Source organism: Mobula hypostoma, chromosome 7, assembly GCF_963921235.1.
Source record: "Mobula hypostoma chromosome 7, sMobHyp1.1, whole genome shotgun sequence".
NCBI lineage: Eukaryota > Metazoa > Chordata > Chondrichthyes > Myliobatiformes > Myliobatidae > Mobula > Mobula hypostoma.
Window position 1 is genome coordinate 160,079,716 of NC_086103.1, and position 15,255 is coordinate 160,094,970.

At 39.3% G+C, this 15,255-nt stretch overlaps 1 protein-coding gene across 4 annotated transcripts in view; it reads left to right on the plus strand.

The window, feature by feature from the left end:
* The window catches only part of LOC134349702 (F-BAR and double SH3 domains protein 2-like), a 253,167-nt gene that overhangs the window by 206,980 nt on the left and 30,932 nt on the right, over window positions 1–15,255 (plus strand). For all 4 annotated transcript variants that reach the window (XM_063054428.1, XM_063054429.1, XM_063054427.1 and 1 more), the window contains one exon: window positions 8,747–8,908. In XM_063054428.1, the coding sequence (XP_062910498.1) occupies window positions 8,747–8,908 (162 nt within the window). The remainder of the gene's footprint in view (window positions 1–8,746; window positions 8,909–15,255) is intronic.

A 15,255-nucleotide genomic window follows, 5' to 3' on the forward strand; every position in this document is an offset into this window, starting at 1 on the left:
TGAAATGCTGACTCCATTCTAAACCTGGGTCCATGTCCATTTGTGCCAAGTGTTCCGACTTCCACCATTCCCTCACCGTTAGTAAACTCCCGGGATTTTCAAAATCGTCTGTTGCTTACAGCATCTGAGAGATAGTTCGCAGTAAAAAAAATACGTACGCCTTGAATTTGGATTACACCTTGGTCAAGTGGTTGAATCAGCGATGTTGTGTTAAGCGGCAGGAAATGCACTGTTATATTAGGATGAATGCTATCCAAATGTCTAGGATGGGCTGGCGCATTGTCAAGCAACAAAAGAACTTTAAAGGCAAGATTCTGTTCCCGACAGTAGCATCCCAGAGCTGTGTTGCCTTCAGCTGATGCCGTGCTGTTTATAATTTCCAACTTTTTTTCACGTGTTAAAGCCATTCTCTGCCGCTCGGCTGATGGCCCAGGACATAACATCGGACGCGTAGGAGGCATAGTTAAATATTTCAAGGGCAAAATCACTGCACTGTAGTTAAAACCAACAGAAGTTTAAGATCACGCACCTGCCTTGTATTGGCGGGAAAGTGGTGCTTTTCGTCCCAACAGTGAGACTGTGAAGTGTGCGCACATGACTTGTATTGGCAGGAAGGCAGTGCTGCTCGCATAACTGTGAGTTTTGGACGCATATAACGAGACGTTGGTAGAAATAAGTTCCTCGCATAACTGTGAATCCGCATAGTCTGAAGACGCATATAACGAGGATAGGGTGTAGTGTGGAGGAGCAGAGGGATCTTGGGGTACATGGCCATAGATCCCTGAAAGTTGCCAAACAGGTAGATAGGATAGTTAAGAAAGCTTATGGGGTGTTAACTTTCATAAGTTGAGGGATAGAGTTTTAAGAGTCGCAGGGTAGTGATGCAGCTCTGTAAAACTCTGGTTAGGCCACACTTGGAGTACTGTGTCCAGTTTTGGCCGCCTCACTATGGGAAGGATGTGGAAGCATTGGAAAGGGTACAGAGGAGATTTACCAAAATGCTGCCTGGTTTAGAGAGTATGTGTTATGATCAGAGATTAAGGGAGCTAGGGCTTTACTCTTTGGAGAGAAGGAGGATGAGAGGAGACATGATGGAGGTATACAAGATATTAAGAGGAATAGATAGAGTGGACAGCCAGCGCCTCTTCCCCAGGGCACCACTGCTCAATACAAAAGGACATGGCTTTAAGGTAAGGGGTGGGAAGTTCAAGGGGGATATTAGAGGAAGGTTTTTTACTCAGAGAGTAGTTGGTGCGTGGAATGCACTGCCTGAGTCAGTGGTGGAGGCAGATACATTAGTGAAATTTAAGAGACTACCAGACAGGTATATGGAGGAATTTAAGGTAGGGGGTTATATGGGAGGCAGGGTTTAATGATCGACACAACATTGTGGGCCGAAGGGCCTGTACTGTGCTGTACTATTGTATGTTCTATAAGTCACAATAATAGACAAACGCAATCTGCCTAAACTAATAACACAAACAATTGTACTTTATTGAACACATTGTTTAATCATTCACAGTTCAGGTTGGAAAAAGTATGTGAACCCTTGTATTTAACAACTGATAGAACCTCCTTTAACAGCAATAACCTCCATCAAACATTTCCTATAGTGACTGATCGGACTTGCACAACAGCAAGAAGGAATGTTAGACCATTCCTTCATACAAAACTGTTTCAGTTCATCAATATTTCTGGGATACATCGCATGAACAGTCATCTTCGGGTCATCTCACACCATCTCATTGTGTTAAGGTCTGAGCTCTGACTTGGCCATTCCAAAACACAAATCTTCTTCTTTTTAAACCATTCTGTTGCTGATTTACTCTTGTGTTTTGGATCATTGTCTTGTTGCATCATCCAACTTCTATTAAGCTTCAGGTGACGGACTGCTACACTGACATTCTCCTGTAAAATGTCTTGATTCAATTTTGAATTCATTGTTGCCTCAATTGCAAGCTGTCCAGGCCTTAAAGCAGCAATGCTCCCCCAAACCATGAGGCTCTTTCCACCATGCTTCGCAGTTGGTGATGGTTTAGTGTTGGTGTGCAGGGCTCTTTTTTTTGTCCAAACATAGTGGTGTGCACTTCTGCCAAAGAGTTAGATTTTTGTCTTGTCTGTGCACAGAACGTTGTCCCAAAGTGTTACGGAACATCCAGGTGATTTTTTGCAAGCTTGAGAAGTGCAGCAATTTTTTTTTTGTTTTGGGAAGCTGTGGTTCCTCCATGGTGTCTTTCAATGAACACTATTCTTGTTCAGTGTTTTTCTTACGGTGGATACTGTAAACGGAGACTTTAGCAAGTTGGAGAGATTTCTGCAGGTATTTTGCTCTTACCCTTTGGTTCTTTTTCACCGCCTTCATCATTGCACGTTGTCTTCTTGGTGTGACCTTTGCAGGACACCCACTCCTAGGGAGAGTAGCAACAGTGCAGAATTTTCTCTATTTGTAGACAATTTATCTTACTGTGGACTGATGAACACTCAGGTCTTTAGAAATGCTTCTGTAGCCTTTCCCACTTTCAATTATCTGTACACCTCTTCTTCTAAGGTCCTCTGAAAGTTGTTTTGTTCGAGATATTGGTGCCCATAAACAGATCTTTCTTGAGACAAGCGGGCTCTGTCAGTAACCTGACTTTGTGTGTCTTTTATAGAGCAGGGAACCTTTACAACCCACACCTCCAATCTCATCTCATTGATTGGAACATCTGAGTCCAAATAGCTTTTGTAAAAGACATTACCCCAGAGGTTCACATACTTTTTTGAACCTATACTATAACTGTTTAAATGGTGTACTCAGGATTGACGAGAAGTACAATTGTTTGTGTCTTATTAGTGTAGGCAGATTGTGCTTGTCTATTATTGTGACATAGATGAATATCAGTGTCCATTTTATGAGTAATTAATGCAGAAAATCAGGTGATTGCAAAGGGTTCACAAATGTTTTCTTGCAACCATATATTAATCCTTTAATTCCCAGAATCATTGCCTTGAACCTTCTCTGGACCCTCTCCGATATGACCACATTTTTTCTTAGCTAATTGGCCTGAAACTGCTTGCAATGTGCCAAGTGAATCTGACCAATGTTTTATAAAGCCTCAGCATGACATCCTTGCTCTGCTATTCTTTCCTCTCGAAATGAATGCTAACACTGGATTTGCCTTCCTTACCACCAACTCAACCTGCAAGTTAACCTTTAGGGAATCCTGCACGATGACTCCCAAGTCCCCTTGCACCTCTGAGTTTTGAATTTTCTCCCCATTCAGCAAATGGTCCACACCTTCATTTCTTCTACCAACGAGTATGACCATGCAATTCCCTACATTATATTCCATCTACCATTTTGCCCATTCTCCCATTCTCCCAATCTGTCTAAGTTCTTCTGCAAATAACCTGCTTCCTGAATACAACCTGTCACTCGACATATCCGTATTGTCCGCAAATTTGGCCACAGAACCATCAGTTCCTTCATCCAAAAAATTAACATGTAACGTGAAAAGAAACAATCCCAACACTGACACCTCGGAAGACCACTAGTCACCAGCACCCAACCAGAAAAGACCCCCTTTATTGCCACACTTTGCTTCCTGACAGTCAGCCAATCTTCTATCCATGCTAATATATTTGTAGTAATACCTCAAGTTTTTATCTGGTTAAGCAGCCTCTGCTGTGACACTTTGACACCTTGTATCTGAAAATACAAATGAACCACATCCACTGACTCTCCTTTGTCTATCCTGCCTGTTATTTCCTCAAAGAATTCCAACAGATTTGTCAGGCAAGATTTCCCCTTGAGAATTTTGGCCTATTTTATCACATGTTTCCAAGTACCCTGAAATGTCATCCTAAATATCTTTCCAACCACTGAAGTCGGGCTAACTGGCCTATAATTTCCTTTCTTCTGCCTCCCTCCCTTCTTAAACAGTGGAGTGACATTTACAATTTTCCAGTCCTCCGGAACTATTCCAGAATATAGTGATTCTTGAAAGGTCATTACTAATGCCTCCACAAACTCTTAAAGCTACCTCTTTCAGAACCCTGGGATGAGTCTATCTGGTCCAGGTGACTTATTACCTTCAGACTTTTCAGCTTCCCAAGCAACCTTCTCCTTAGTAATAGCCATGACACTCACTTCTGCCATCTGATACTCTTGCATGCTACTAGTGTCTTTCGTAGTAAACACTGATGCAAAATACTTAAGTTCATCTGCCATTTCTTTGTCACCAATTACTACCTCTCCATCGCCATTTTATCCACTCTCATCTCTCTATTACTCTTTGGAAAAAAAAACTTTTTGTATCATCTTTTATATTATTGACTAGCTTGTTTTCATATTTCATCTTTTCTCTCTTTATGGCTTTTTAGGTACCGTCTGTTGGTTTTTAAAAACTTCCCAATCCTCAGCCTTCCCACTAATTTTTGCTACATTATATGTCCTTTCTTTCGCTTTTACACTATGTTTCACTTCCCTTGTCAGCTACAATTGCCTCATCCTCCTTTTAGAATACTTCATCTTTGGGATGTCTCTTTCCTGTACCTTCTGAATTGCTCCCAGAAATTTCAGCCATTGCTGTTCTGCTTTCATCCCTGCTAGTGTCCCCTCCCAATCAACTTTGGCCAGCTCCTCTCTGATGCCTCTGTAATTCCCTTTACTGCACTGATGTACTGATACATCCGATTTTAGCTTCTTCTCAAACTGCAGGATACATTCTATCATATTATGATCACTGTCTCCTAAGGGTTTGGGTTTCTTTATCTTAAGCTCCCTAATCAAATCTAATTCATTACATAACACCCAATCCAAAATTGCCATTCCCCTAGTGGGATCATTCACAAGCTGCAAGTAGTAAAAAAAAACTTAAAGGCCAAAAAGTGATCTTTGAGACACTCCACTAGTTACATCCTTTTATTTTGAAAAGTACCTTTTAGTCTCACTCTTTGGCCTATATGTAATAATGAATCCATGCTAACATATCCCAGTACAGTGAGCACCTGCCTATCAAATGACTTGTGGAAGTTCAAATACACTGCATTTACATGTTCTACTCTAGCTACACAAGGGGTTACAGGAAATTTGTCAAGCATGATTTTCTTTTGATAAAACAATGTTTCTTTGGTTTGACAGCATGAAGACTAGATATTTCTTCCTTGATTATAGACTCCAACATCTTGCCAATAATAGATGTTAGTTAACAAACATGAAGATAATCTGCAGATGCTGGAGATCCAAAGCAATGCACGCAAAATGCTGGAGGAACTCAGCAAAAGAATAAACAATTTATGTTTTGGGCTGAGACCCTTCTTCAGGACTGGAAAGGAAGGGAAAAATAAGAATATGGAGGTGGGGGGGAGAGGGAAAAGTATAAGGTGGACACACCCCACTGCTTCTCCTCCCCCGCCCCCTTACTCTGACCTCTCCTCTTCCTTTCCAGCCCTGATGAAGAGTCTCAGCTGAAATGTTGACTGTTTACTGTTTTTCATAGATGATGCCTTACCCGACATGTTAAATTAACTTGTATATAGTTTCCTACTTTTGTTCTCTTCTTCTGTTCTAAAACCAAGGCATCATGTTTATTTTTTTTTATCAATCTACTTGGTACCCTTGTGGTACTCCAGTCCTTTAACTACTGTAGCAAACAATGGAATAGACACCTAACAAAGAATTCTGTAAACACGAGGAAATCTGCAGATGCTGGAAATTCAAGCAATACGCAAGCAGGCCAGACAGCATCCATAGGAAGAAGCACAGTCGATGTTTTGGGCCAAGACCTTTCGTCAGGACTCATTCTGTAGCCTAATTTTCAAATTTATATATACTTAACAATTTTTATCCTCAAATCCTATTGGTGTTTACTGAAAAGCAAGAGTCTTATATAGAATACTGAGAAATTTTAATTATTTTATTTTGAGGAAAGATTAGAATTGAGAGATGCTTGATATTCTATTTGGTCATGCGCTTAACATTCTTGATCAACATTCAGGGTAGTAAAGGACTTGGAACAGTTTTCAGTGACTTAATTTGGGAAAACTCAACTAATGAATTAAGCTAAATGGATAATTGAAGGACTGAGCTCTGATCTTGGGCAAGTAAAATGGGAAAATTGCTTCCAATTAGCAAGTGAAGAAATCTTCTAAAGAAGCTGCTGCTGAGGCTATGTCCACGCTACGCTGGATAATTTTGAAAACGAAGCTTTTTCTCTTCGTTTTGACCCTCCGTCCACATTGAAACGGCGTTTTCATCCCCCAAAAAGGGAGCTTTTCTAAAACACACTCCAGAGTGTGTAAATTTGAAAATGATTGTTGCGCATTGTAGTGTGGATGGGGTAAACAGAGATATTTATAAACGCTGTCATGACAACACCACAACAACAATGCTTTTTCTGCTTCTGCTTGGTCTTGTGCAAGCACTGCCGGACAGCTGTTTTAACGCGCAGTCGGAGTGAACAACGTGAGAGTTAAATTGTAAAGTGAGCTTTATTGACTAGATCCCCTAAATTGATTTGATTGAGTCTATCTTTAGAAATATTAATGTCAGAAATACTGTACAGGTCTGGTGGCAGAAGATTCCACTCTCTTGTTGATCTTGGGTAGAGGACAGCTTTACGAGTGTGTTGTTTACTTTATTGTCTATGTTATTAGTTTGTTTGGAGTTAAACATCTCCACGTTCTCCACTGCTTTGCTGACTTTGTAGTAGTTCGTAACTCGCAGAAACAGCTCGACTTCATTCTCTGTCATTTTCCAGCGGAGGTTTTCTTTGTATTCCTCGAAGACATTGTTGAAAACTTACTTTCGCTGTTGTTGGTATTCTAGTTTTTGACCAATGGAAATAGCACAACGCCGCCGCGGAAACGTAAATATTATACTGTTTCCTCTTCGCTTGTTTTCTGTAGATGTTTCTGCGCATGCCCAGTAGGAGTAGATTCGCCCAAATATCTGTTTTAATGTGGACAGAGATATTTTGAAAAACGCCTAGTGGACGCCTGTCATTTTTACTCGAAACCGGCGTTTTCAAAATTATCCGGTCTAGAGTGGACGTAGCCTGAGTCATGAATTTAGGCCATTACTCCAGGCAGCCTTCCATACACTGTAGTGATAACTGAGAAACAGTTACATCCTTTGAATTTTTTAATAATCCAAGAGTGTCTTTTACCCCTTTAAATGGGGAATATTTTTAACCGAGGCATTGTATAAATGTTTAATTGTTAAATGGCTTGGTCTGTCTGATAAATGGCCTTTTCAAATTTTGAAACATCTTTTCATAGTAGGATTCTTTTTCTTATATATTATAGTCAACAGACAAAATCCTCCTAATTTTTCTGGCCATGTTAGAATTCCAAAGCCACAGTTAATAAGGTATTTGATTTACTTTCACTGATATACCCGAGTCTTTTTGAGGAAGTTTAAAACATTTGACTTTAATGAACACACACAAAGTTGTCAAGGAACTCAGTAGCTCAGGTAGCATCTATGGAGTGGAATAAACAGTCGATGTTTTGGGCCAAGACCCTTAAGCAGGACTGGAAATGAAGGGCAAAGCCAGGCTTGGCCTGAAATGTCAACTGCTTATTCCCTTCAATAGATGTCGTCCGACTTGCTGAGTTCCTCTATCCCTTTGTGTGGTTGTGTGTGTGTTGCTCAAGATTTCCAACATCTGCAGAACCTCTAATGTTTATGGTTTGACTTTAATCTTCCTGTTTGAAAGTGACATAGATTATAGCAAGTTGGGTGATTTCTTTAAAGTTGTTATCTAAAAATATCAAAAAATGGATTAAGTACTGTTTCTTTGCTTGTTGATAGCAATTATGTTAATCACAAAGGAAATGGACAGTTAAATTACTTCCATCTGTACTGAAGCTATACTTACCAAACAATAATTTAAATATTGTAGCTTTACCTCAGCCACTTAAAACACTTAACGTTGGTTTAAATTGATTATATATTATCACAATGTAAAAGGCTGTTCTCTTATTTATGTGAGCCTAACTAAAGTAATTAATAGTGATTGTTATAGATAACTGCAGCATTTTGACATTAGTGTTTGACCTTTTGCATTAGGAATACAATTTGCATATTGTGAGCACAAAAGTTGTTTACAACATTTTCTCATAGAGGTATACTCATACAGCATAGAAACTGACCTTTTAACCCAACAAGTCCACAGTGACCATGAAGCACTTGTTTACAGTGGCGCTACGAGATTCTCCCTATTTTCTTCCATTCTGACACTCTCCTGCATACTCAATGTAATGACCCACTAACCTACCAGTCTGTACATCTTTTGACATGTGAGATTAATCCAAAGAACTGAAATAAGATGGCCTATGGTCACAAGAACATAAAAATTCTAACAGACCGTATTGAAGTCAGGATTGAATTTGGCTGAAGATATTTCAAAATGTGGAAAGCATTATTATAGTCAATATTTTGGAGGTGAAACAGTTGAGTTCTTAGGGGATAGTATAAATGTGTAAGTATTGCAAGAAGGGAGGGGAAGAGTTAAAGAATATCCATATAAAAGTAAGGAGTGGCTAGAATTTTCAATATAACTGAAAGAACTCTGCATCAGAGTAAAAGCAAAAAACAGCAATGTTGTAGTGGGTGTTCATCTGATCATTATAGATTACTGCTTTGGAAGAAATGTTTGCTTCATTTTGTGGTTTTGCTGCTTCCTTTGAGAAAAAGATTTTGATTTTGATTTCATTATTAAAATTAGACTTTTTAATAATGGTAAAATATTTTGATTTTCAGACAGTTAAGCTAAAGGCAGAAGCACGACTGGAGTTATTAAGACAGATTGGGGTTGCTGTAGACACGTGGTTGAAAAGTGCTATGAATCAAGTAATGGAGGAATTAGAAAATGAGCGCTGGGCAAGCCTCCCTGCACTCCCTAACAGTGATACTGTGCATTTGGTAAGAGCTTCATATGAATTTCAGTGACCACTAACATTTTCGAAGGCCGCTATCCTAAGTACTGTCACTTTAGATGCCGAACATTCATTTCAAGATGAGTAATTTCCTCCTGCTGAGTATTGGGATTACTAAACTGTTATCTCCTTCAAGCATACACTTTATTCCCTAGTTGTAGACTCCACTCTTTCTGAGCAAGTTTGATTCTAATAATGTTAATGAAGAAACTTGCTTAGCATGATTTTAAGCATTTAAGATACTTAATCATCTAATGCTAAATCTTATTGCACTAATTACTTACAAGCATTTCTTGGTCAACTCAGTTAAGGCTTGGGAACCTTTCCAGGGAGGAAAGTGCAAAGGCCCAAGGTTAGATTTTAAGCAGGCAAAAAAAAAATCACCTAAACAAACATATATCTAAACACAGTATAAAACTGCAAAGACAGCGAATCAGAAATACCTAAAAAGCTGGAAATACTCAACCGGACAGAGAACATAAATAGAGAGAAAAATTGAGTTAATATTTCAGGTTAAACTGAAATTTTAGCTCTGTTTTCTCTATTCTTGGGTGCTGCCTGACCTGCTGGATATTTTTAAAGTTTGATACTTTCGTTTGGAGTAAACAAATAATTTGGCTGGGTGATTTGCACCACAGCACCATCCAGTGGCTGCTGGAATTTGACCACCATCAAATCTTCATTTTTACGTTCATTAAAAATGATATATGGAGATGGAATTGCTATAACAAAATAATGACAAAATTATGTCGCTGCATCGATCTTATTGAAGTCTTTGTTTTGTGAAAAGAAAGTGAATATTAAGACCGATGGCATGTCTTCAATCGGGTATTAAGGATATTAATATTCAATATTATTAACTTTTTATAGAGCTGTCTTAACTGGTTTCTTGATGTTTTCAAATGATGCAACTTTAAATAATTTTAATGTAATTAAAATATTACAGTGTTGTCTTGTCTAAGAAGTTAAATGTAATTTAGATGGTCAGTATGAAAACGTCAGCTTTGCAGATATTATTAAACTAGTCATCTAACATGTGCTTTTTTGTTTTCAGAGTTGCTTTCTAAAAGTGATATTCTTTTCCAGTTGGAGAATTCATAGAAATCAATGTCTAGTTAGAAACTAGATTGAGATTTTGAATAGGTCAGTTCAGTATTCCATTTTGAAATAGTACCTGTGGAAGTCAATTTTTAAAAATTATTCATTTATCCTTGTCAAGTGAGTTCTGTCATTGTTTCATTGAAGACGGGGTCTTTAAACTACTGCTTTTGCCAACAGTTTGCAAGAGCTTGAGGGGGGACATCTAAGTAACTCTGTTCAAGGGTTTTACAAATAGCAGATGTAGCCCTTGTATTTTTACACAATTAGTATTCATTCATTCCAAAATTGACATGCATCATAAAATAGATAGTAAATTAGTACTAGTTAGGGCATTAAGAATGATATGTACAGGTGTTTTTTTTCCATATTTAGTCTAATATAAGAAATGTGTGGAATTTATTTCCCTAAAATAAGCAAATAAAGATATTGCTAATTTGAGATGGACCCTAGTAAGGAATTCCTGGCAAGTGTATTCCAGGAGTCATCAGAAGCTATATCGATGAAACCTCCCTGGAATGGGAGGTTAATTGATGATGGTAAGTATCATAGGCACAGTTTCACTTGCATTCAGTTGGTGTACATTTCTGAGTCAGTACAAATCTGTCTTGAAATATAAGGCTTTTGAAGCAGATAAATGATGAATGAGTGAGCTCCTCTGTCATACTCTTATTGCAAGGGAGTTCTGTGGATTATTCGTTGGCAGAATCCTAGATGGAGATGAGAGGGCTACAGGAGCGAGATATACCAGCTAGTTGAGTGGTGTAGCAGCAGCAACCTTGCAATCAACGTCAGTAAGACCCAAGAGGTGATTGTGGATTTCAGGAAGGGTAAGACGAGGAGACATGAACCAATCCTTGTGGAGGGATTAGAAGTGGAGAGAGTGAACAATTTCAAGTTCCTGGGTGGCAAGATCTCTGAGGATCTAACTGGTCCCAACATATCAATGCAGCTATAAAGAAGGCAAGACAGCAGCTATATTTTGTTAGAAGTTTAAGGATATTTGATTTGTCACCTAAAACACTTGAAAACTTCTACAGATGTACCATAGAGAGCATTCTGACAGGCTGCATCACTGGCTGGTATGGGGTTGCTACAGGAAGTTGTAAAATTAGTCAGTTCCATATTGGATACTAGCCTCCACAGTATCCAAGACATCTTCGAGGTGCGGTGCCTCAGAAAAGGCTACTATTAAGGACCCCCATCACCCAGGGCATGCCCTCTTCTCATTGTTACTGTCAGCAAGGAGGTACAGAAGCCTGAAGGAACACACTCAGCAATTCAGGAGCAGCCGCTTCCACCCTGCCGTCCAATTCCTAAATGGACAATGATCCCATCAATACTTCACTTTTTAAAATATTATTTATGTTTGCACTATTTTCAATTTAACTATTTAATATACAGATATATATACTTTAATTTGCTTTTTTCTATATTATATATTAAACTGCTGCTACTGAGTTCACACATTTCACAACGTATGCTGCTGATATTAAATCTGATCCTGATTTCTTTTTTTTTGCACTGGTATAGTCTGTGCTGTTGAATTAACATGGACTAAAAATACATTTTCTTAACTGAACAACCTGGAAGGAAAGATGAGTAAATCACAAAATAAATAAATACTGCAATAAGGAATAATGAAGTAGTGTTTATGGGTTCATAGAACATTCAGTAATATGATAGCAGAGAGGAAATTGCTGTTCCTAAGTCGCTGCGTGTGGGTCTTCAGACATCTGTACCACCTTCCTGTAGTAACTAAAGAGGGCATGTTCCGATGGTGAGGATCCTTAATGATGGATGCGGCTGTCTTAACACACAGCCTCTTGAAGATGTCCTCAATGTTGGGAAGGGTTGTGTCCATGATGGAGCTGGCTGAGTTTACAAACATCTGCAGCCTCTTTCAATCCTGTGCATAAGAACCTCCATACCAGATATTGATGCAACCAGTCAGAATGTACACTGCACATCTGTAGAAATTTAAAAGCATCTTTCGTAACATACCAAATCTCAAACTCCCAACATATAAAGCCGTTGGTGTGCCACCTTTGTGAGTGTATCAATGCCCAGGACTGATCCTTCAACATATTGACATCCAGGAACTTGAAGCTGTTCACCCTTACCACCACTGATCCCTCAAAGAGGACCAGTGTATGTTCCCTTGATTTGCCCTTCCTGAAGGCCAAGATCAATTCCTTGGTCTTTCTGATGTTGGGTATGAGATTGTTGGTGTGACACCACTCAACCAGTAAAACTACCTCACTCCTCTATGCAAAACTGGTAATATTGCAGCTCTATAAAACTCTGGTTAGTCCATACTCGGGAATATTGTGTTCAGTTTTGGTTGTCTCGTTATAGGCCATCAGAAGTTCAGAAGAATAAAGGGGATTCTAATTGAAACTCTCTATATATTGAAAGGCCTAGATAAAGTGGATTTGGAGAAGATTTTCCTATACTGGCAGGGCCTAGGACCAGAGGGCACAGTCTCCGTATAGAAGACATCCCTTTAGAACAGAGATAAGGAGGAATTTCTTTAGCCAGAGGACAGTGAATCTGTGGAATTCATTGCCACCGATACCTGTGGAGACCAAGTCATTAGGAATATTTAAAGCTGAGGTTGATAGATTCTTGCTTAGTGAGAACATCAAAAGGTTACGGGGAGAAGAGAGAATGAGGTTGAGAGGAAAAATAAATCAGCCATTATTGAATGGTGGAGCATACTCTGTGCCAAATAGCGTAATTCTACTCCCTTGTCTTGCATTCAAAGAGATCTATAGATTTTGAGATGTTAAGGAGCTAGATGAATATGGGTTAGTTTAAAGGAAGTGGCACTGAAATAAATGATCAGCTGTGATCTTATTCAAGGGCAGACAGGAATGAGGAGCTGAATAGCCCACTTCCACTTGTATTTCTTGTGCTCTTAATTCTCCATTCATCGTTATGTGGAAAGCAAACAAATTCACATAGTGCATTTTCCTGAGCTTTCCTGTTTTTTTTATTGAAAGCTCTGTTTACGGAAGTGTCGGGGTGAGCTGCAATACTTGATTAGAAATAGCTTGTATAAAGTTTTACTTTCAATATCCTTTCCATCATGAAAGGTTCAGCATGTTAACCGTTTTATTTCTCCATTACAGATTTTTAAAAGTATTGTGTAAAATGCAGTTTAAAAATCATTATAGCTTATAATCTTTTGTGAATGGTTCTTTCCCTAAACATTCATTGATTTTCAAAGCCAGCTACAAAGAACATTGAGTTGAATAATCAATAACATAACAACATAAATAAGTAAGCTTCTTTTTAGTTGTAGTGTGCAAGCTCATTTTCATTCATGGAACTACTTTCACAATCCCAGGCTATTTCAAAGTACGTACAAGTCAATGAATTACTCAAATAGTATTTTTTATGTGGGAAGATGTAGCAACCAATCGGTTTGGAACATGGTTCCAAGAGCTACACAACTGAATGTAACATTGGTTGGTAGTGAAATAGTGTTATTAAAGATTTTCTGTTCACCTTTGAGTAGTGTCATGGAAACTTTTACAAGACAGAGTAATACTCAGTTTAACAGCTCATCTCAAAATTATTGAGATACATCTGATCTCTTTCAGCCCAATCTCTATCTGAAACTGACTTCATTGCCTTTCTATAGCTCCTCAATTGTTTATAACTGCTGAGTTAACATTTTTACTCCCCTGTCGTATGCTGCTACCTAGCCACCTTGATTACAAATGCTGAAGAGGAAGGGTTGGCCACCTTTATTGCTTTCGAAAGTACAAGTCCTAATAATCTGGAACTTGCTCTTGCTTCAGAAGAAAGTTTTTACATGGACTGAGTGCACACACTCTGCTATTTTACAGTGGCATCTTTACTCATAAAAGGAGTTAGAAATAGACCATAAGACAAAGGAGCAGAAGTCGGCCATTCGGCCCCTCGAGTCGGCTCCACCATTTTATCATGAGTTGATCCATTCTCCCATTTAGTCCCACTCCCCCGCCTTCTCACCATAACCTTTGATGCTCTGGCTACTCAGATACCTATCAATCTCTGCCTTAAATACACCCAATGACTTGACCTCCACTGCCACCCGTGGCAACAAATTCCACAGATTCACCACCCTCTGGCTAAAAACTTTCTTTGCATCTGTTCTGAATGGGCACCCTTCAATCCTTAAGTCATGCCCTCTCGTACTAGACTCCCCCATCATGGGAAACAATCTTGCCACATCCACTCTGTCCAAGCCTTTCAACATTCGAAATATTTCTATGAGGTCCCCCCTCATTCTTCTAAACTCCAAGGAATACAGTCCAAGAGCGGACAAACGGTCCTCATATGTTAACCCTCTCATTCCCGGAATCATTCCAGTGAATCTTCCCTGAACCCTCTCCAATGTCAGCACATCCTTTCTTAAATAAGGAGTCCAAAACTGCACACAGTACTGCAAGTGAGATCTCACCAGCGCCTTATAGAGCCTCAACATCACATCCCTGCTCCTATACTCTATTCCTCTAGAAATGAATGCCAGCATTGCATACGCCGCCTTCACCACCGACTCAACCTGGAGGTTAACCTTAAGGGTATCCTGCATGAGGACTCCCAAGTCCCGTTGCATCTCAGAACTTTGAATTCTCTCCCCATTTAAATAATAGTCTGCCCATTTATTTCTTCTACCAAAGTACATAACCATAAACTTTCCAACATTGTATTTCATTTGCCACTTCTCTGCCCATTCTCCCAATCTATCCAAGTCTCCCTGCAGACTGTGTTTCCTCAGCACTACCAGCCCCTCCACCAATCTTTGTATCATCAGCAAACTTAGCCACAAAGCCATCTATTCCATAATCCAAATTGTTGATGTACAACGTAAAAAGAAGCAGCCCCCACACGAACCATTGTGGAACATCACTGGTAACCAGCAGCCAACCAGATTGGGATCCCTTTATTCCCACTCTGTTTCCTGCCAATCAGCCAACGCTCTATCCACGTATATAACTTCCCCGTAATTCCATGGGCTCTTATCTTGTTTAGCAGCCTCATGTGCGGCACCTAGTCAAAGGCCTTCTGAAAATCCAAATACACAACATCCACTGCATCTCCCTTGTCTGGCCTACTTGTAATTTCCTCAAAAAAATTGCAATAGGCAGGATTTTCCTTTAAGGAAACCATGCTGAGTATCTTGTCATATGCCTCCAGGTACTCCGCAACCTCATCCTTGACAATCAACTCCAGCAACTTCCC